General features: G+C 40.5%; 1 protein-coding gene across 2 annotated transcripts in view; it reads left to right on the forward strand.

Moving 5' to 3' along the window:
- The first annotated feature begins 322 nt into the window (after positions 1-322).
- IGBP1 (immunoglobulin binding protein 1) overlaps positions 323-22,856 on the forward strand; it is a 38,817-nt gene continuing 16,283 nt past the window's right edge. Inside the window, exons 1-5 of one of the 2 annotated variants that reach the window (XM_082446054.1) lie at positions 323-934; positions 1,342-1,635; positions 9,707-9,902; positions 11,483-11,562; positions 12,277-12,389. In XM_082446054.1, the coding sequence (XP_082302180.1) occupies positions 744-934; positions 1,342-1,635; positions 9,707-9,902; positions 11,483-11,562; positions 12,277-12,389 (874 nt within the window). In that variant the 5' untranslated portion in view covers positions 323-743. The remainder of the gene's footprint in view (positions 935-1,341; positions 1,636-9,706; positions 9,903-11,482; positions 11,563-12,276; positions 12,390-22,856) is intronic. The other variant, XM_082446055.1, reaches the window with a different exon arrangement.

Here is a 22,856-nt window from a genome sequence, read left to right on the forward strand (position 1 = left end):
TAGAGATGCACAGAAAATTTTCATTTGGCGGGGGAGAGGGGCTCAAGGAAGCTTTCACAGAGGAAGTAACTTTTGAAAGTGTGTGTGTGTGTGTGTGTGTATAGGAGGGGTGACAGTAACTTTTGAATGTGTGTGTGTGTGTAAAAGGGGTTGGTAACAGTAACTTTTAAATGTGTGTGTGTAGGAGGGGTGAAGCGACGGGGAAGAGAGCAGGCGAGGATTGGCTGGGAGGAACCCAGAGCTCCAGCTGCTGGGTGGACGGAAGCCGGAGGGGGGCGCTACTTGCACGACCCTGGCCGCCCCGGCCCTTCAGGCCAGGGAGAGCCTTGCGAGGTAAGGCGCACGCCTGGCGGACTCCGGGGGCGCGCCCGCGCCTACCCTCTCGCGCCCGCCCTAGCTCCGAATTCAGCCTCGTCACAGCCGCGCTTCAGAGCCTACGGCACTGCCCAGACCCGGATCGGCGACGAGTGGCCACGCGAAAAGCAGCACCTAGGGTTTGCTTGTTTGTTTGCGCGTTGTGTGTCTGTAACAGATGCCTACTACTGGTAATAGGCAGCCTGGTAAAATGAGTCTATGGAAACGGTTGCTAGGTTTAGCTAAAAGCCGCTTCTGGCAGTTGTCCGACGCTTGGGTAGCAATGGAGCCACTGGACCAATGCTGCGCCCCTTCCGGTTTCGTTGCTGACAGCCCAGCCTATCTGTCCCAGGGCCGGAAGTGAGGTCTTCCGTGTTCTCTGCTCCAAGATGGCAACAGCCGAAGACGAGTTACTGCTGCCGCGGCTCCCCGAGCTGTTCGAAACCAGCAAGCAGCTTCTGGACGAAGTGGAAGTCGCGACTGAACCCACCGGCTCCCGGATCATCCAAGATAAGGTGTTCAAGGGACTGGACCTCCTGAAGAAGGCTGCCGAAATGTTATTGGAGCTCGACTTGTTCAGGTATGGGGAGAGGGTAGTACGACTGGGAACGTAGGTAATAATAGTTACCAAGGGCGGAACCATTGATCCTGGGTGCGGGAGACCTTTAAAACCCGGAGCTTTTCTTTCCTACCTCCCACTGCGACCTTGTGTACATTGTTTACATTCTCCACCTCTCTTCCGAGATACTTAATATCACACGACTCTGCTCCCTAGTGTTGGCTATTTGCATAGGCATTGGGTGAGAGCGCTCAGCCACTGTCAGTGAAGAAAACTGGCAGCTGTTCCCGGTGCCTCCTCCCTTTGTCCCACCCCCCCACCCCCATCCCCACCCCCACCCCCACCCCAGCCCTTCCCTCCCCCAGGAAGCCAGGGCCACAGTTTGAATGCCCAGCCAGACTTCACAGCCTCCTCTTTGCTCTTTCCAGCCGAAATGAAGATTTGGAAGAGATTGCTTCCACCGATCTGAAGTACCTGATGGTGCCAGCATTTCAAGGAGCATTCGCCATGAAACAAGTCAACCCCAGCAAGCGTCTAGATCATTTGCAGTGGGCTCGAGAACACTTTTTAAACTACTTAACTCAGTGCCAATACTATCATGTGGCAGAGTTTGAGCTGCCCAAAACCAAGACCAACTCTGCTGAAAATAACACTGCTGATTCCTCCATGGCCTATCCTAGCCTCGTTGCTATGGCATCTCAGAGACAGGCTAAAATAGAGAGGTGGGTCATTTGAGGATTGCCCAATGGCAGTGCTGTTGGGGGGGAGGGGTGCATGTTTTTTTTCTGGGGGGGTGGGAAACAATGGTGTGTGTCACTCTTTAGGTTCTTATTTAGCATAGGCCCTGGTGAGAGCAAACTCCTGAGTTTTTCAAGAAGCCTCTGCCTTGGTTGAAATGATCATACCTAACTGTCAGACCCCTAGCACCTTATGGTTGCCAACGACAGCAATGTAGTTTAGCAGAGTGTCTCCCAGTCTCTCCCACATCACAGCACAGCAATACTCACATGGTACAGTGAGGTAAGTGTCTCTGAAGGGCACAAGTCCACTTATGGTCAGTTGATTGAGAAGCTCTGTTCTAACAATACTGGATCAGGTGTGTAACATCCTGAACTAATCTTAGTACTGGCATAGCTTCATTATGTGACCTTGAACACCTTGCTTACTCTCTTAGTTTAGTTTTTTACAAAGAGCGCTCACAGTGTTTAGGAGCTATGCTAGGCACTGGGGATTCAAACTGAGTATGGGCATTTGTCTGAATATGGGTGGTCTCTGCCTTGGAGGAGCATACAGTGTGGTGAGGAAAAGAGGCATAAAAACAGTATAAATTATAAAATGATGTGATAGGGAAATGCACAAGGTATCGGGAGAGCAGACAGGAGGGGCACCTAACCAAAGAGGGAGCAGGAGAGAGGAGAAGGCTCCCTGGACAAGGTGACTCCTGTGATGAGTTGTTTAAGGATGCATAGGAGTATCATCTAGAGGAAGAGGAAAGGAGGGCTTTAGCCAGCAGAGATAATAGCATTAGTAAAGCTACAGGGACATTAAAGACCACAGTGCTGGGGTGGGGAACAACTGTAAGCAATTAGGTGATGCTAGAACACAAAGTGGGTGTTGAAGAAGGGGAAAGAATGATGCTGAAGAATGTTGTAGGGTTCAGACCAAGGAGAGCTTGGGGTGTGAGGAAGGTGAAACAACGACCTTGTTCCTGAGAACTTGGGAAAGGGGTTTGAATCCCAGCTCCAAAATTTAATCATTCTGATTTTGGGTAGATTGCTTAATCCCTCAGTGCCTTAATTTCCCCAGATGTCAAATTGGATAATAATAGGTCCTATAAAATAGAAGAGAAATGCATAAAAAGCTCTTACCACATTGTCTGATACAGTAAGCACTCAAAGTCAGCTATTGTCGTATCTTTGTAGCTGAGTACAGGTCGTGGAATGAGAGACCTGGGTTTGAGACCCAGCTTTACTTGTAAGCCATTGGACTTTGGGTAACTTATGTAACCTGTCTGAGCCTCAGGTTTCCTCATATGTGAAGTCTAAGTAACAGTGGTACCTATCTCATAGGGTTAAGAGGCATTAATAAAATAAACCACATAAAACAGCTAGCACAGTATCTGTTACATAGTAAATATTCTATGAATGTTACCTATTATTAGGCCATGCTAAAGAGCTTGAGATTTGTTTGGTGACTAGGGATCCACTGGAGGTTTTTATTTTTTTCCTTAAAGAGTAGCAAGGTCATATTTGCATTTTAACTAGCATACTCTGGCAGCAGTTAGGAAGCATTCTGAGGGAGAAGATTAGATCCAGTTAGGTCACAGAGGTGATGAGACCTTACTACTGCAATGGCAGAAGGGATGGAGGGGATATATTTATTTATAGGGTTGAATCTGCAGAAAACGATCAATTGGTTGTGACAGGTAGGGTAGGATGAAGCAACAAGGAAGATGTCCATGTTTCTGATGTAGGTGGGTGGCTGTGGAACTCATTGAGATGGGGGAATAGAAGAGGAAGAACAGATAGGGGAGAGTATGAATTGTATATGGAGACATGTTGCATTTAAGGTGCCTAGGAGACATCCAAGTCAAGGTATCTGTAGCATGAAGCTCAGAGGAGAGGCCTGGTCTAGAGAGCTGAAAATTGATTGATTCATTTAACATATTTATTGAGCCTTTACTGTGTGCTAAGTAATGGAGACCCAGACAAAGTCCGTGCCCTCATGGAGCTCTTGTTTTGTTGGAGGAGACAGACAGTAAGCTACTAAATAAAAATGTGATTTTAGGTGGTAAGGGCTTTAAAGAATAATAAAGTATGGTTAAGAGCTAGTGAGTGACAGAGAATGATTTCTGAAGAAACGGGATAGACTGATATGAAGTGGAATTCAGTATCATGTCCTTTGTAAGAAGGTAGGGGCAGCCGGTTGGCATATAACAGGTAGTTTAAACAGTGAGTTTGGTATCCAAATAATCATAATATATCCAAAAAAAAAAAAGACTGTAAATGCACTAGAGAGATACAAATGGTGTTGTGGACAAAGACCAGGGAGTGATCACATCTGGTTGGAGGGTTAAGGAAAAGGTTTCCGAATGTAGTAGCATTTGAGGTGAGACTAGAAGGATGATTAAAAATGCAAATTACAGGTTAGCCTGAATGTAAAAGTAATAATACTCATTGTAGAAAGTTGGAAAACAGAACATTTTTTAAATTAAAAGTAAGTCTTTATCCTAGCATTCAGAGATGACCTTTGTTAACTATCTGATGTATTTCCTTCCAGGTACATAGTTATTTTAGTTAATAAATTTGGAAGAATACCATAAATATAGTTTTTTTATCCTTTTTTTAAACCTAACATCCTGTTTTGATTTCCCCATGTCTTTTGAAGCCATGGTATTTAATGGTTAAATAGTATTCCAGCTTACAGTCATATAATTATTTAAACTAATCTTTTATTGTCAAATGCTTAGCCTGTTTATGGGTTGATTTTTTATTTGCTATTCTAAGTAATGTTATGAGGAAACATAACTGCATCTGTCACTGTTCCTGTAGGACAGATTTCTAGAAGGACCAGTGCCTAAATCAAAAGGTTTGAATATTTTGACTCTTGATGGTAATTATATTGCTTTCCACAATAACAAAGTTTCAAAGTATGTCCCACTGCAACAGTATTGAATGGCAACACCTAGAAAATCCATATGGGCAAGCAGGAAAGATACCTCATTGTTTTGATTTGCATTTCTTTGGTTAGAAAGCTTGATCTTTGACCTTTTTTTTTTTAATGCCTGACAGACGAGATACCAACACTATCTTTTCGCTAATGGCTCCCATATTTATATCACTAACCCAGACCTCTCATGACTTTGAACACCATACATGGATGTTTCACAGATATCTCAAACTTAACATGCCCTAAATTGAACTGCTGGCTTTTTAATCCCCAAATGTACCCCCACACTCATGTCTTTACCATCTCAATAAACAGACCACCACTCACCCAGGTTTTAAGCCAGAAACCTAGGAGTTAGCTTCAGTTCCTCCCTTCTGAATTGCCACATCCAGTCCATCAACAAGGCCTGCCAGTTCTAGCTACAAAATGTACCTTATGTCCTTCTGTTTCTCTCTTTCTCCACTATCATACCTTCATCTAGGACACCAGCATCTCTCATCTGAAATATCCAAGCCATTAACTATAAAGACCTGGATGATCTGGCATCTGCCCCTCTCCAATCTCGTCATATATCATACTCCCCTTGTTCACTAGACTGCTGCCGTAATAGCCTTCTTTCAGTTCTGAACAGATCCAGTTCTTTCCTTCTACAGAGTCTTTGTACATGTTGTTCTCTTTGCATAGAATGTTCTTCATTTATCTGTCTTTCTGGGCTTTGTCTTTCTCCCCTACTAGAATGTATACTCCATGAGAGCAGGAGCCATTTCTCTCTTGTTCTCTGTGGTATGTCTAGCACAGGACTTGGTATATAGAAGGTGCTCAAAAAATATTTATTCTTGACAAGCAGGGGGGAACAACATGAGCAAAAGCCCAAGGCAGGGTAGTTGGAGGTATGTACAGGAAATGGAGAATAGTCTGATTTGGCAGAAGCTAAGAGTAGTATGGTTGGAGGACTGTAAGGAAGTGATGTGTATGGAACATTGAAAGGGAAGAGAGGGGCAGAAAGACAAGTTAACATGTTATAATAGTACTTCAACTGGGAAGAAGTGATAAAAATAAAGTTACAACTATCAGAGATATTACTTTTGCAAGAAGCATTTATATGATTAGAAAACAAATTGTTCAAATCCTCATTTAGTTTCTGTAAGTCTTCCATCCCCCACCTCATGACTTTACACAGTGAGGCCATCCTACATAAAACACCTAAATGGTATGTCCTCTCTCTCCCTCAAAAGCTGTTTCTTCACGTATCTTCTCTACTCTAATTCCCATCTTTGAGGTGTAAGTGTAAGTCTTGATTAACTGTACCTACATTCTTTCGACAGAAATGGAGAAGTAGAAGCTGGGCAAGTAATGAGTCTAGTTTTAGATTTACTGAATTTAGGTCCTCAAGTGACAACTGGATAGCCATGTCCATAGACAGATGGAAATGTGTAACTAAAACTTATCAGACTGTTGTGCTGCTAGTGCTAAAAATTCAGGCGTGTCGCTGGGTGTGGATAGTTTGCCAAGAAAAAACATGTAGAGAGAAAAAAAAAGCCAAGGATAAAACCTTGGGGCAAATTAAGGGAGAAGGAAGAGGAAAGAAAGAGCAGAGCTAAGAGACTCAACAAGGTACAGGTAAAAGCACTTATAGAAAGAAGCCTGGGGAAGAGAGAGGACAAATGTCATGTCCTCTTTGAAGCTTCTCTCTACCTGTCTCCCCTCCCAGATACTGTAGCACTTAGTTTATGTTACTTATAAGGCCATAACAATCTGTTATTTTCTAGACTTGGAACTTCTAAAGGTCAGAGACCTTGACTAATTATATCCTTAGTATCCTGATTATATCATTATATCCTTGGTACCCAACCAGTAATTGGATCATAGTAGGTACTTGAGGTATCTTTGGGAAGGACAGATAGAGTGGTCATCAGAAAGATGGAAGCAATATGGTATAGCAGAAAAAGCCTGGGCTTTGGAGTCAGACCTGGGGTGACCAGTCCAATTTCTGCCACCTAGTAGATGGGGCATCATCTAGCCCCCCTTAACCTCAATTTTTCCCATCAGATAACAATATATTGCTGCTTACAAAGCACTTTCATGAATATTGTTCATTTGATCCTCTTAACAGCCCCATGAAGCAGATATTATCCCGTTTTAGAAATAAGGAAATGGGCTCTGAGTACTGACTTGTCCAAAGTTACATGGCTGGTAAGTGGCCAGGCTTTAAACTCAGGTCTTCAAATTCCCAGTTCTAGTGCTGTTTAGAAAAGAGAGAAGAGTGGTCATTTGAAAAGGCAGAACATGGATCGAGGGAAGGTGTTTCTAGGATAGGGGAAAGGCACCAGTAGGGTGAAAAATTGTGACTGCTAATGACAGGGAGGATGATTGATTGAGTGAGGCTTGGAAGAATGTGGGTGGGGACAGGATTGATAGCCAAAGTGGAATGGTAAAAACAACATTAGCTCCTTAAAGGCAAGAGGAGAGGAGGAAAGGTGAAGCTATAGAGATTTTAAGGTAAAAAGGGAAATTGAATTTCTACATTGGCTGGCCATCTGGTGAGCATGATGGTGGCATGGAATCCACAAAAGATGAGCAAAAAGATAGCTGAACAAGAGTGACCGTTCCACTGAAGTTTGATCATATGAATTTGTAGTTGACTCATTTGACACAAATTTGTAATTTGTTACCTCTCTTCAGCAGCTTGGGAGCAGAAAAGGGGAATGAATGATGAAAGTTGCCCAGAGTCAGAAGGGTGACAGGCACTGGGGAATTCTAGGGTGATAGGGAGTGTTTGCATGCAGTGGCTCACCATAGGAAATCTAGAACAGTGACAAAGGTCTAGGACGGTGGTTTACAATCTGTTCCTTCGAGCCCTAAGATTCCACCACAGTGCCTGGGTAGGGGGCATGTTGGGAGCCCTCCTCTGATTTAACCAAGGCGGATTTTATCTTTTATTACTTTTTGGAGTTCCAAATAAGCTCTCATAAGAAGAAAGGGTTCTTCTGCTAAGACAGAAAGGTTTAAAAAACACTGGCCTCAAAGAATAGGAGTTCAGGAACTTAGAAGTCCCAAAGATGACTAGGAGCAAAGTCATAGAAGCAAAGGAAGTAGAGAAGAAGGAAAGACTAGAGAGTGTGACTAGACCGCATGCATGCAGAGGATGGGAAAGGAAGCACAGGAACCTTATTCAAAGGCCCAGTAGACTAACCAAGAATTTACCCTGGATTACATACATTCTAAGGCCCTGATATATATATGTGTGTGTGTGTGTGTGTGTGTGTGTGTATTTTTTTTTCTTTTTTTCCTGACTTAGGTACATCCAGGAAAGAGGGTGGGGGTAGGAGTGGCACCAGAGTTAAATGTTCTCAAGTGATATCTGTAATAGCATTCATGAACTAGGAATTGACCTGTGTAGTGTTTTACTCAGAAGGCCACCTATGATGGTGCTGTGACAGTTATTTGTAACATTACATAAAGTGCCCACTTGTTGATTAAAAGGAGCAGAAGAGCCTAAAAGTTTTTATAATAAAGAATGTTTCCAGAGCAGAGGTTCTTGACTTTTTGTGGGTCATGGACCTCCTTAAACTCTCCCCGGTAAAAAAAAAAAAAAAAAACAGAAGAAGAAGAAGCATACACGTAGAATTCTATACAACATTTGGGGGAGTTCAAGAACACCCCTCCCTCCAAACTCTGTCCGTGGACCTCAGGTTAAGACTCCAGATTTGGGTGAACACCCACAGAGGAGCGTCTGATTCTGGAGGTCTAGAGTGGGGTTCCAGACATAGATATTTCAAGATACTTCTCTTGGAAGTTGTGGAGTTTTCCCTTGACTCCTCTCTTTGCCTCAAGACCTTACATCCAATAAATCAACAAATACTGTTATATTTTAATTACGTCCACATCTCACCACCTCCCTATTTCAAGTCGCTGTCTCTTGCCTGGATTGTGGCAATATCCTCTTAATTGATTTTCCTGCTCCACCCTTGCCTCCCCCCCCCACAGTCTACACACAACAGAGTAGTCCATTAAAAAAAAGTTCATTTCATGTATTCTATTTTAAAGCTTCCAGTGGCTTTCTCTTCTCAAAATATCATGACATTTGATATTTTGTGTCTTCTTGGCCTACAGGGTTCTACAAATTATGGCCCTGGCTATCTCTCTGACCTCACTTCCTATTATTCTTCACGCCATGCCAGCCACACTGACCTCCTTGCTATTTCTCAAACATGTCAGGCCAGCACTCTCCCACCCCAGGACCTTCATATTTGCTTTTCCCTCTTAGAACACTGTTTCAGATACTGGCATGGCTTCCATCCTTACTTCCTTGAAGTCTTTGCGCAAATGTCATCTCTTCAAAGAAGTCTCTCCTGATCACCCCTACTTTCGCACCATCACTCTATCCACTTTACCTTGCTTTTTTTGCTTCTTCAGAGCACTTCACCACTAGAAGTGCTGTCTTCTCACACTAGAATGAAAGTTTCAGGAGAGCAAGGACTTTCTTGTATGCATTGTTGTGTCTCAAGCACTGAGAACAGTACCAGTCACAACAGGTACTCAGTAAATAGTTGTCCAATGAGTGGTAGATGACATACTAGAATGCATCTTGAAAAAGGCAGGCAAGGTGGATATGAGTCTTCAAATTATACTAGGATGAGTTAGAGGAGCTGGAAATGTTTTGCCCAGAAGAAAAGAAGAGATGACCATTTTTTAGGCTGTTTCACAAGGAATTCCTGCGTCAATGGCAGGTAAATGACCCCTAAGATTCTATGACTATTTGAAGCTGTAATTCCCAAATGGACATTGTATATACTAAGCACCCAACCTAGTAAAGGTTGTTGTCATAAAATTACTAAGGCACTCCCATCTCAAAATATGATGGGAAGCGTTGCTCAGATCAGGTTACTTCGATATTTTTCTGGTTTCAGAATGTATTTCTCACCTTCTGCTGATCTCTTCCTTGCCTTCTCGTCTTGAGAGAACTGCCTTGGTGGCAAATTCTGAGGCATATAATCTGTATTTTTGCCTAAACGGAAATCGGTGTCCCTGGTCATTTGTAAAGGTAAAATTGTATTGTGGCCTGCTTTTGAAGGAACACCTCTTTATTTTTAAGTTCCTGGCTAATGCGTTTCTGTGGAACAGATACAAGCAGAAGAAGGAGGCGGAGCATAGGTTGTCTGCACTGAAATCTGCTGTGGAAAGTGGTCAAGCAGATGATGAACGTATTCGTGAATATTACCTCCTTCACCTTCGAAGGTGGATTGGTATCAGCTTAGAAGAGATTGAGAGCATTGACCAGGAAATAAAGATCCTGAGAGGAAAAGACTCTTCCAAAGAGGTAAGCCTGGTCACTGCCTATATCGCTCAAAAAGCTACTGTCCGAGATTTGAATCTTCTACAGGAGAGTAATCAAACTAAAATCCTTTTAAGTCTCCATAAAATCATTGTTCTTATTAAGGTTAGTGGAGGAAGGCTGGAGGTTCACTAGGATAGCTTGCTTTCTAGCTTATAGTATCGTTCCCCAGTGCTTTCTAACCTGTAACACACTTCCAGTCTTTTGTAATTTTGTGACATGCCAGGAGGGAGGGAGGCTTCTCTGAAGTGAAAATTGGTTTGGGCTGTGAGCAGTCATGACTGCTGAAGGAAGGCATAGAGAGGTGGGCCTTGAAAACCTGTGCTTGACTGTAATAAACAGGAAGAGGGATAGGATGGGAATGAAGAAGAAGAGTGTGACTGGAGAAGAGAGAGAAAAGAGTAAAAAGAAGATAAAGCAAAAGACATGGAATGTGTTTAGGTTGGGGGAGAAACCAGGATTTAACCTTACACAATGCTACACTCTCACACCTTAGGTCACCCAAGTATGAAACACAGCAAGGACACCTCTGTGCACAAAATGTCGGGCATATTGGTAAAGAAAACTTGGTGTAACCCCACTGTCTCTGAAGATCATAACTGTGTTTTGGAGCTGCTGCTTCAAAATATTAGGCTCTGCTGCCACTTATTTTTTGGTTCAGAATATAACATGAATTGAGTTGAATTTATCAGCTAGTCGCAGGCATTTAAGTCCTCAGAGAAACCTCTTGCTAATTCGATTTGCACTAATTAGCCCAGGAGCTTTTGCCTCAGGGTAACATCAACCTAGTTTCTCATGTGAAAGGATCAAAGAATGAACAATTAGTATTCTAAAGCCTTAAGGCCCCTTGGGCATATCTAGATGAGTGGTTTTCAGGCATCATGAGGCTGGACTCTTCTGGATCCTCCCATCTCCTTAGTTTTTTGTTTTTATGCTCTCTCATTTGGTATTGGGGTTGGCTCTGGAAGTGATGGAGTTTAGAACCAAGTGAACATCTTTTCTTTGACCATAGTTTGTTTTGGTGTGCCCCTGGACAGCCAAGTTTCCTTGAAACATTTCTATGCACCTATATATGAAAGATACTAACCCATTCTCACCCCCCCCCCCCGTTGCATTTAGGAACATCTGCTTCTAAAACACCCTAGGGAGCTCATGACAATTAATAGCAAAATTACATTGGACAGGGTTTTAGCAGAAGGGTCTTCATAATTCAACTTTAGCACTGAAGGCCAGGCTAAGGAAAGGGGCTTCAAATTGAGCTCAAGGGTTTTAGATGGAACATGGAAGAAGGCTTTGGAATCTTCCTCTTTGGAGGGGAGTATTTTAAAGTCAAGTAATTTTTCACTTGTGGTGAAATGATTCCTGGGAGAGCTTTCTCTTCCTCCCTTTCCAGCAAGATACTTGGGCCACCTCAGGAGAGCTAACCAACCTCCACCATTAGTATTCTGCAGATATATCTTAGAGACTGATAAATAGGGCTTTTCAAGCACCTAAAGACGTAAGAGCCTGCATAGTGGGGTGGGCAGAATGACAAGTACACTTCTGATAATTAATTTCCTTTTTAGGCATCAACTTCTCACTCATCTCGTCAGGACAGACCTCCAATGAAACCATTTGTTCTCACTCGGAACATGGCCCAAGCCAAGTAGGTAGTATTAAAAAGTGGGTTGCCTTTGCAAGCCCCCTGCTTTTATGGTTCATTTACAGTGCATGAGTAACAGAAGGTAATGGCTTCACCTGGGGAGGCTGTTCTTTCATCAGAGGGATATTATCTCCTCTGATAACTTTCTCTGTCTTCATCAGACATTTCCCTCACAAACTCGAGCTTAAAAATAGGCTAGAAAGGAAACCAACAAAAATTAATTAATTAACTAATTAAAAACAGAAAGAAGAAAAGAATCTAAGGCAGAATTGTAGACCTTAAAATTGTTTCCCACTGTTTCCTTCAGCTACAGTTCTCAAAAGGACATGTTTGCCTATCTAGGTTTTAATTCTGAGTTTTGGGATGCTTTTCCATAGGGTGGCAGAAGAGTCTTCTTCCTCTGTGTATCTTTTATACCCTGCAAGTATAAATACTCCTTCCATTGTATCATCACTCCTCTGTGGGGCATTAGCCTCCAGGATTGCTTACTGGGAGATGATTCTGGGCTATTTATCTTCTCATGAAAGCTCTTGCCTTTAATTCTCCTTCCTGGATGCCTCTTTTTACATATCCTAACAGGAGTTTGCACAAATCCTCAGAAGATAGCTGGGTAGGGGAGCAAGGATGAAACAGACACAGGCTTTATCACTAAAGAGAAGAGGCTTTGTAATAGAGCTATTTATGTTTACTTTTCTAAATGCAGTGTGATTCTTGCAGAGTATTTGGAGCTGGTTATCCAAGTCTGGCATCTATGACAGTGAACGAATGGTATGAACAACATCAGAAATTTGGAGCATTACCCGATCAGGGTATAGCCAAGAAAACATCAGGTATGGAGGGGTGGGAGGAGAGTGGTTATACTACTACACTACTGGTCCCTAACTCTCGAGCAATTAAATTCAGACCAAGTATTGTTGCCCTTTGGAAGCAAAAGAAATCTGGACAAAGATTCTGAGTAATAGAAAGATTCTAGTCAGTATTTTATTTCATTTATTATTAAAATAAATAGCACATGATTTTGGGAGGATGGGGGCAGTGGGACAGCGTAGTTTTTTAATTTCTCCAAATATCATGGCATAAAAACAGACTGAGCAGCTAGATAGCAAAGCCAAAAATCCATAAATAGCAGTTCTGCTTCTGGTAACAGCAGAGTAGGTTCTATCAGGCCAACCCCTCCTATAGATAACAATTACAGACTGAACAGAATATAACAAAACAGCTATCTGAAGGCCCTGAGAGTGACCAAAATCAGACATAGACTGTAGGGCAGTCAACACTTATTTAAGAAGGGGGGCTTCCCTGGTGGCTCAGTGGTTGAGAATCTGCCTGCCAATGCAGGGGACACGGGTTCGAGCCCTGGTCTGGGAAGATCCCACATGCCGCGGAGCAACTAGGCCCGTGAGCCACAACTACTGAGCCTGCGTGTCTGGAGCTTGTGCTCCGCAACAAGAGAGACCGCGACAGTGAGAGGCCCGCGCACCATGATGAAGAGTGGCCCCCGCTCGCCGCAACTAGAGAAAGCCCATGCACAGAAACAAAGACCCAACACAGCCAAAAATAAATAAATAAATAAATAATTAAAAAAAAAGAAGAAGGGAACGGTACTTGGAACTTCTTGAGGGCAAGGACTTTGGCTTACTGTGTTCTTGGTGCTCAGTTTGGTAATTAGATCATGGTAGGTACTTGGAGGTGTCTTTGGGAGGGAAAGGTGGAGCTGGTAGTCATTAGAAAGATGGAAGCAATATGGCATAGCAGAAAAAGCATGGACAGATCTGGAGTAACCAGTTACTCCTACCACTTAGATAGGATATCATCTAGCCCCTCTGAGCCTATTTTCCTTATCTCATGTATTATCTCACTTGATATTCTTAACAACCCCATGAAGCAAACATTCTTACTCCCATTTTAGAATGAGGAAATGGTGTCTGAGAACTAACCCAAAGTAAACATAGCTAGAAAGTGGCCAGGCCAGGATGTTAATACAGGCCCTAAAATTCCCACTTCCAATGCTCTTTCCACTGTAACGAAGAGAAGAGTGGTCATTTGAAAAGGTTTCCTGTTTTTTTTATAGCTTTTCACCCATGGGCAGGCTGCACTTGATGTAATATGGATGTAGGTAAAACTTGGATAGAAACCAGTCTTATCGGATGAGGAAGGAGAGAACTGAGCTCAGGGTGACTGTAGCAACTGAAAACTGAGACGATATCCCAGGAGAGAACCACAGAGGAGGAGCCCTAATTGTATAAAGCCTGCCCAAATCTCTGGCAGACTACTAAGCTATACAGGATCGACTCCAAGCACCCTCGATAGAGCTAAAATAACTGAATGGATAATCCAGCTACTGCCCAACGCAGAGGAAACAGAATTTGGAATTTGCGTTCTAGACAAATGAAAACTAACTAAAATGAAAAATCAGCACTTTTTAGAGGAACAAAACAGAATTCGTAATCTCTACAACATAACCATTCACAAAGTCTGGGATTCAGTCCTAAACTACTATACGTACGGGAAAAAAAAAAGAAAGAAAATGTGACTTACACTCAAGAGGAAAAGCAATCAATGAAGACCAACCCAAGACTCAGATGTTGAAATTAGCAGATAAGGACTTTAAAGCAGCTTATTTCTATGCTCAAGGGCATAGGGGAAAATATACTTGTAATGAATGAAAAGGTAAGAAATCTCAGAGAAGTAGAAACTATGCACAAAAAATTCTGGAACAGAAAAGTACAATATCTGAAGTTTAAAAATCAAACCAGACTCATAGATACAGACAAAAAATGGGTGGTTGCCACAGGAGAGGGAGGTTGGAGAGGGGAAATAGGTGAAGGGGATTAAGAGCTATATACCTCTAGTTATAAAATAAATAAAGCCACAGGGGTGTAATATACAGCATAAGAAATGTGGTCAATAATATTGTGATAACTTTGTGTAGGGACAGATGGTTACCAGATTTATGGTGGTGATCATTTCATAATGTATGCAAATGTCAAACCACTGTAATGCACCTGAAACTAACATAATATTGTACATCAACTATATTTCAATTTTTTTAAATTGGATGAGATTAATAGCAGATTGGCAATGACAGGAGAAAGGATTGGTTAACTTGAAATAAGCCAATCTGAGAAAAAAAAAAGATTGGTTAAAAATGAAGAGCCTCAATGACCTGTGAAACAATGTAAAAAGGTCTACCATATGTACAATTGGAATACCAGTAGGAGAGAAGAAAGAGAAGGGGCCATTAAAAAAAATTGAAGAAATGATGGCTGAAATGTTCCCCAAACCTGTGAAACACAAATTTAGAAATTTAGAAATATCAGTAAGCCCTAACTAAGCAGGTTTTAAATACACTGAAAACCAAGCATAGGCACATCATAGTCAAACTGCCGAAAACAAAAGAAAAAGAGAATCTTGAAAGCAGCCAGAGATAAAGTACATATTACACACAGAAGAACAATGATATGAATTGTTGTCACCTTCCCATTTGAAACAGTGGGTCCCAGAGATAGTGAAGTAATGCCTCAATTAAACACCCCAATTTTATTTATTTATTTATTTATTTATTTATTTATTTATTTATTTATTTAATTTTTCGTTGCATTGGGTCTTTGTTGCTGCACGCGGGCTTTCTCTAGTTGCGTTGAGCGGGGGCTACTCTTTGTTGCGGTGCATGGGCTTCTCATTGCAGTGGCTTCTCTTGTTGCAGAGCACAGGCTCTAGGTGCTTGGGCTTCAGTAGTTGTGGCACGCGGGCTCCGTAGTTGTGGCACAGGGGCTTAGTTGCTCTGTGGCACATGAGATCTTCCCGGACCAGGGCTCGAACCTGTGTCCCCTGCGTTGGCAGGCAGATTCTTAACCACTGCGCCACCAGGGAAGTCCCTAAACACCCCAATTTAAAAATGAGTAAAAGACCTTAGACACCTCACGGAAGATTATATAGAGGGGAAGTAAGCATATGAAAAGATGCCCAACATCATATGTCATTAGGGAATTGCAAATTAAAACAACAGTGATCCCACTACACCCCTGTAAGAATGGCCAAAATCCAAAATACTGACAACACCAAATGCTGGCATGGATAATGGAGCAACAGGAACTGTCATTCATTGTTGGTGGGAATGTAAAATGGTACAGACACTTTGGAAGACAGTTTGTCAGAACTAAACATTCTCTTACCATACTATCAAGCAGTCATGCTCCTTGGTGTTTACCCAAATGAGTTGAAGTTAGGTCCACACAAAAATTGCATACAAATGTTTATAGCAGCTTTATTCATAATTGCCAACATTTGGAAGCAACCAAGATGCCCTCAGTAGGCAAATGGATAAACTGTGGTACATACAGACAATGGAATAATATTAATTGCTAAAAACAAATGAGCTATCAAGACATAAAAAGACATGGAGGAACCTTAAATGCGTATTACTAAGTGAAAGAAGCTAATCTGAAAAGGCTACATACTGTATGATTCCAGCTACATGACATTCTGGAAAAGGCAAAACTATGGAGAGAGTAAAAGGATCAATGGTTGCCAGGGATTAGAGGAAAAGGAGGGATGAATAGGCAAAACACAGAGGATTTTGGGGGCAGGTAGACTATTCAGTATGATGCTGTAATGGTGAATATATGTCATTATACATTTGCCCAAATCCATAGAATGTACAACACCAAGAGTGAACCCTAATGTAAACTGTGGACTTTGCATGATAATGATGCATCAGTGTAGGTTCATTGATTATAACAAAATGTACCACTGTGGCTCGATGTTGATAGTGGGGGGGAGGCTGTGTCTGTGTGGGGCAGGGGGTATATAGGAATGCTGTGTACTTTTCATTCAGTTTTACTGTATACCTAAAACTGCTCTAAAACTAAGGTGCATTTTTTAAAAATAATGCAAAGAGAGAAAGCTATAAAGCCAATGGAGAAATTAAAAAGGAGGAAGGCAAGAAAGAATGGAGAAACAAAAAACAGATGAGATGAACAGAAAACCAATAGCAGAATGGTAAATCCCAATCCAGCCATGTCAGTAATTATGTTAAATATAAATGGAGTAAACCTTCAAATTAGAAATCAGAGATTGATTACCAGACTCAACTGCATGCTGTCTACAAGAGGTGCATTTTATTTGTCTTTTAATTGAAGTATAGTTGATTTACAATATTAGTTTCAGGTGTATAGCAAAATGATTCAGTATATTTGTAAATTATGCTCCATTATAAGTTATTACAAGATAATGAGTATCATTCCCTGTGCTATACAATATATCCTTGTTGATTATCTATATTATACATAGTAGTTTGTATCTGTTAATCCCATACCCCTAATTTGTCCCTCCCCACTTTCCTCTGCCCACTTTGGTAGCCACAAGTTTGTGTTCTATATCTGTGAGTCTGTTTCTGTTTTTCATATCTGTTCATTTGTATTACTTTTTAGATTCCACATATAAGTGATATCATACAGTATTTGTCTTTCTCTGTCTGACTTATTTCACTAAGCATAATACCCTCTATGTCCATCCATGTTGCTGCAAATTGCAGAATTTCATTCTTTTTTATGGCTGAGTAATAGTCCATTCTCTGTGTGTATGTATGTGTACATATATACATATATATATACCACATCATCTTTATCCATTCGTCTGTTGATGAGCACTTGAGTTGCTTCCATCTCTTGGCTATTGTAAATAGTGCTGCTATAAACATTGGGGTGCATGTATCTTTTCGAATTAGTGTTTTCATTTTTTCTAGATATATACCTAGGAGTGGAATAGCTGGATCATATGGTAGTTCTATTTTTAGTTTTTTGAGGAACCTCCGTACTGTTTTCCATAGTGGCTGCACCAATTTACATTCTTACCAACAGTGTATGAGGGTTCCCTTTTCTTCACATCCTCTCCAACATTTGTTATTTGTAGACTTTTTGATGATAGCCATTCTGACAGGTGTGAGGTAATACCTAATTGTGGTTTTGATTTGCGTTTTTCTAATAATTAGTGATGTTGAGCATCTTTTCATGTGCCTGTTAGCCATCTGTATGTCTTTGGAAAACTGTCTCTTCAGGTCTTCTGCCCATTTATTGGGTTGTTTGTTTTTTTGATGATGAATTGTATGAGCTGTTCATAATATTTTGGATAGTAATCCCTTATGGGTCACATCGGTTGTAAATATTTGCTCCCACTGTGTAGGTTGTCTTTTCATTTTGTCAATATTTTCCCTTGCTGTGTAAAAGCTTTTAAGTTTATGTCCCATTTGTTTAGTTTTGCTTTTACTTCTTTTGCCTTAGGAGACAGAGCCAAAAAAAATATTGCTACGATTATGTCAGAGTGTTCTGCCTATATTCTCTTCTAGGAGTTTTATGGCTTCAGGTCTTATATTTAGGTCTCCTAATCCATTTTGAGTTCATTTTTGTATATGGTGTGAGGGAATGTTCTAATCTCATTGTTTTACATGTAGCTGTCCAATTTTCCCAGCACCACTTGTTGAAGAGACTGTCTTTTCTTCATTGTATATTCTTGCCTCTTTTGTCATAGATTAATTGACCATAGCCTATTTCTGGGCTGTCTATGCTGTTCCATTAATCTGTGTGTCTGTTTTTGTGCCAGTACCATGCTGTTTTGATTACTGTAGCTTTGTAGTATCGTCTGAAGTCTGGGAGCATTATACCTCTGGCTTTGTTCTTTTTCCTCAAGATTGCTTTGGCAATTCAGGATCTTTTGTGGTTCCATATGAATTTTAGGGTTATTTGTTCTAGTCCTGTGAAAAATATCATGCGTATTTTGATAGGGATTGCATTAAATCTGTAGATTGCTTTGGACAGCATGGGCATTTTAATAACATTAATTCTTCTAATCCAAGAGCACAGGATATCTTTCCATTTCTTTGTATCATCTTTAGTTTCCTTCATAAATGTTTTATAGTTTTCAGAGTATAGGTCTTTCACCTTCTTAGTTAAGTTTATTCCTAGGTATTTTATTCTTTTTGATTCAGTTTCAAGCAGGATTTTTTTTTTTACTTTCTCTTTCTGATATTTTATTGTTAGTGTATAGAAATGCAACAGATTTCTGTATATTGATCTTGTATTCTGCAACCTTGCTGAATTCATTTATTAGTTCTAATAGTTTTTGGGTGGAGACTTTAGGGTTTTCTAGATATAGTACCACGTCATCTGCAAATAATGACAGTTTTACCTCTTCCCTTCCGATTTGGATGCCTTTTATTTCTTTCTTGTCTGATTGCTGTGACTAGGACTTCTAATACTGTGTTGAATAGAAGTGGCGAGAATGGGTATCCTTGTCTTGTTCCAGAATTTAGCGGGAAGGCTTTCAGCTTTTCACCATTAAGTATGACATTGGCTGTGGGTTTGTCCTAAATGGCCTTTATTATGTTGAGATATGTTCCCTTGATACCCACTTTCAGAGTTTTTATTATTAATGGATGTTGAATTTTGTCACATTGGTTTTTCTGCATCTATTGATACGATCATGTGATTTTTATCCTTCCTTTTGATAATGTGGTGTATCACACTGATTAATTTGCATATATTGAATTACCCTTGTGACCCTAGAATAAATTCAGCTTGATCGTGGTGTATGATCCTTTTTATACATTTTTAGATTTGGTTTGCTAATATTTTGTTGAGGATTTTTGCATTTATATTCATCAAATATACTGGCCTGTAATTTCCTTTTTTTGTAGTGCCACACTGTGGCATGGAGTGAACAGGGCCAGAACATTCAGCTTGGGCTGGGGTACACACGCAGCAAAGCGGCTGTGGGAAACCCAGCAGCTCTGCTGCCATCAGAAGTGTGGGCTGCTTCTGGGGCGCCTCTTGAGTAAATTCCAGCAATGGTCACCACTGCTGCCCCACCTGGGCTCCACCCCAGGGCTGGGTCACCTCTCCATCTCAAGGTCGAGTCTCTTCCCAGGTCCTGGCCACCCTAGATCCAGTGCCATGCTTGTGGCATGAAGTGAGCAGGGCTAGAACATTCTTTCAGCTCTGGCTGGAGAGCACAGCATGGCTGTTGCATGAAACCAGTAGCCTAGGGCAGCAGGCTACTGGTTTCTCTACCCTACCTGGGGGCAGTCTACCCATGCAGTACTCATGAGTGGAGCCCAGGCTTCTCTGTGGACTTCTGTGTATTTTTCTTACAACATTGGTTGTACAGGAGTCTTTCTGCCAATTTCCAGTTAGTTTTTGGTGAGAATTGTTCCACACGTTGATATATATATATATATTTTTTTCACACGTTGATATATTTTTGATGTGTTCGTGGGGAGAGGTGAACTCCACATCTTCTTACACCACCCTCTTGATCTCCTATCAAGAGATGCATTTAAATATAAAGGTACAGATTGGTGGAACGTAAAAAGATTTTTTAAATATACCATGCTAACAGTAAACATAAGAAAGCTGCAGTAGCTATATAATGTCAGATAAAGTAGACTTCAAGACAAAAGGTGTTACTGGACTTTCAAAAGGACATTTAGTGCTGATAAAAGGGGCAATTTATCTGGAAGACATAGCAATCATAAACATGTTTGTGCTAATAACAGCCTTCAAATTACATGAAGAAAAAATTGATAGAATTAAATGGAGAAATAGACAAATCTACAGCCATAGTTAGAGATTTTCATACTTCTCTTTCAGTAACTGAAAGAATTTCTGGACAGAAAACCAGTAAGGACATAAAAGATCTGGAGAAAACTCACAGCCACCTTAACCTGTTTGACATTTATAGAAAAATATATCCAATAGCTGCAAAATACACCTTTTTTCAAATGCACATGGTACGTTCACTAACTTAGACCATATTCTGGGCCACCAAATAAGTGTCCATAAACTTTCTTTTTTTTAATTAATTAATTTATTTTTAAAATTAATTAGTTAATTAATTTGGCTGCATTGGATCTTAGTTGTGGCACGTGGGATCTTTGTCACGGCACACGAGATCTTTTGTTGTGGCATGTGGGCTCTTCATTGCAGCGCGCGGGCTTCTCTCTAGTTGTGGCGCATGGGCTCTAGAGCACGCGGGTTCAGGAGTTGTGGCGCACAGGCTTAGTTGCCCCGTGGCAGGTGGGTTCTTATTTCCCCAACCAGGGATTGAACTCTTGTCCCCTGCATTGGAAGGCAGATTCTTAACCACTGGACCACCAGAGAAGTCCCTCCATAAACTTTCAAAGATTGAAATTGCACTATGTTCTCTGACCACAATCTAATCCAGTTAGCAATCAATGACATATAGGAAGTCCCGAAGTATTTTAAAATTAAACAACATACTTATAAATAACCTATCAGTCAAAGAAGAAATCACAAAGAAAATTAAGAAGTATTTTTAACTGAATGATAATGAAATACATTAAAACTTGTGGGATACAACTAAAGCAGTGCTGAGAAGGAAAGGTATAACTTTCAGTAGTTATATTAGAAAAAAGAAAGGTAAAATCAGTTACTAAGGTACTAACTTAAGAAGTTGGAGAAAACAAGAACAAAATAAGCTTAAAGTATATGGAAGAAAGGAAACAATAAAGATGGAGAACCTCATGGGGGTTGGTGGTCGTAATGTTGCACAAAAGTCGAACATATGTATACCCTCATGACATGGCAGTTTCACTCCCAGGTATATACCTAAGGGGAATGAGACCATATTTCCTCAAAAGGCTTGTACAAGAATGCTCATAGCAGCATTATTTGTAATACCCCAAGCTGAACACTACTTAAATGCCCATACATAGTAGAATGGATAAATAAATTCTGGCATATTCACACTGAAATACTATTTAGCAATAAGGTTAAACAGACTATAGTTCTTTACTTATAAGTAACAGATATAGCTAAATTTTACAAACATAATTTGAGTAAAAAAAGTCAGACACAAAAGAGCATAAAGTTCAGACATGGCTGAAACTTGTATATGCTGGTTAAAAGCCAGTATGGTGCTCACCCTTAGTGGGAGATCATGAATGGAACTGGACCTGAGGGGGACTTCTGAAGAGTTAGTAATGTTTTGTATCTTAATCTGGGTACCGATTACATGGATGTGTTCAGATGTGAAAATTGATTGAGCTATACTGTGTTTGTGTATTTTTCTGCATGTATGTTACATTTCAGTAAAAAGACAAAAGAAAAAATTCATGGATAATATTTACAGCAAAACTAAGTGACAGTGTATCCCCATGAAACTCAAAATAAAAACAGGTAAGGGCAAATCATTCATAGCCACAAGATCAACAAGGAATGGACATCTGTGTAGGAGAAAGCAGAAGGAGTTGACAGACCATGTGAAAGACCTGACAAACAGGAGAATTCCAAAACAGCAAACATGTATTCACTAAAAAGCGTGGCATTCTGACAAGTGTGAGGTGGTATCTCATTGCATTTGAGGTGGTTTTGATTTACATTTCCCTTATGATTAGTAATGTCGAGTACCTTTTCATGTGCCTGTTGGCCATCTCTATGTCTTCTTTGGAAAAATGTCTGTTCAGGTCTTCTGCCCATTTCTTATTCAGATTGTTTGTACTGAGTTGTATGAGTTCTTTATATATTTTGGATATTAACCTCTTAACAGACATATTATTTGCAAATATATTCTCCCATTCAGTTAAGTTGCCTTTTTGTTTTGCTGATGGTTCCCTTTGCTGTGCAAAAGTTTTTTAGCTTCATATGGTTCCGTTTGTTTATTTTTGGTTTTGTTCCCGTTGCCTGAGGAGACAGATCAAAAAAAATATTGCTAAGACCAATTTCAAAGAGCATACTGCCTGTGTTTTCTTCTAGGTGTTTTATGGTTTCAGGTCTTACATTTAAGTCTTTAATTCATTTTGAGTTTATTTTTGTAAATGATGTGAGAAAATGGTCTAGTTTCATTGTTTTACTTGTAGCTATCCAGTTTTCCCAGCACCACTAAGCCATAAAAAAGAATGAAATCTTGCAATCTGTGACAATATGGATGGACCTGGAGGGTATTATGCTAAGTGAATAAGTCAGACAGAGAAAGATAAAACAAATGGGTCCTAAAAAACCCAGAAACAGACTCAGATACAGAGAACAAACTAGTGGTTGAGAGAATGGGAGGATGGGTGAAATAGGTGAAGGGGATTAAGAGATACAAATTACCAGTTATAAAATAAATAAGTCACAGGGATGTAATACACAGCACAGGGAATATAGTCAATAATATTATAATAAATTTGTATGGCACATAACTGATACAAATATAGAATCACTATGTTGTACATCTGAAGCATATTATATTGTAAGTCAACTATACTTCAATTAAACATTTTTAATGAAAAAAATAAAAGT

This window comes from Balaenoptera physalus (assembly GCF_965194825.1).
Source record: "Balaenoptera physalus genome assembly, chromosome: X".
NCBI lineage: Eukaryota > Metazoa > Chordata > Mammalia > Artiodactyla > Balaenopteridae > Balaenoptera > Balaenoptera physalus.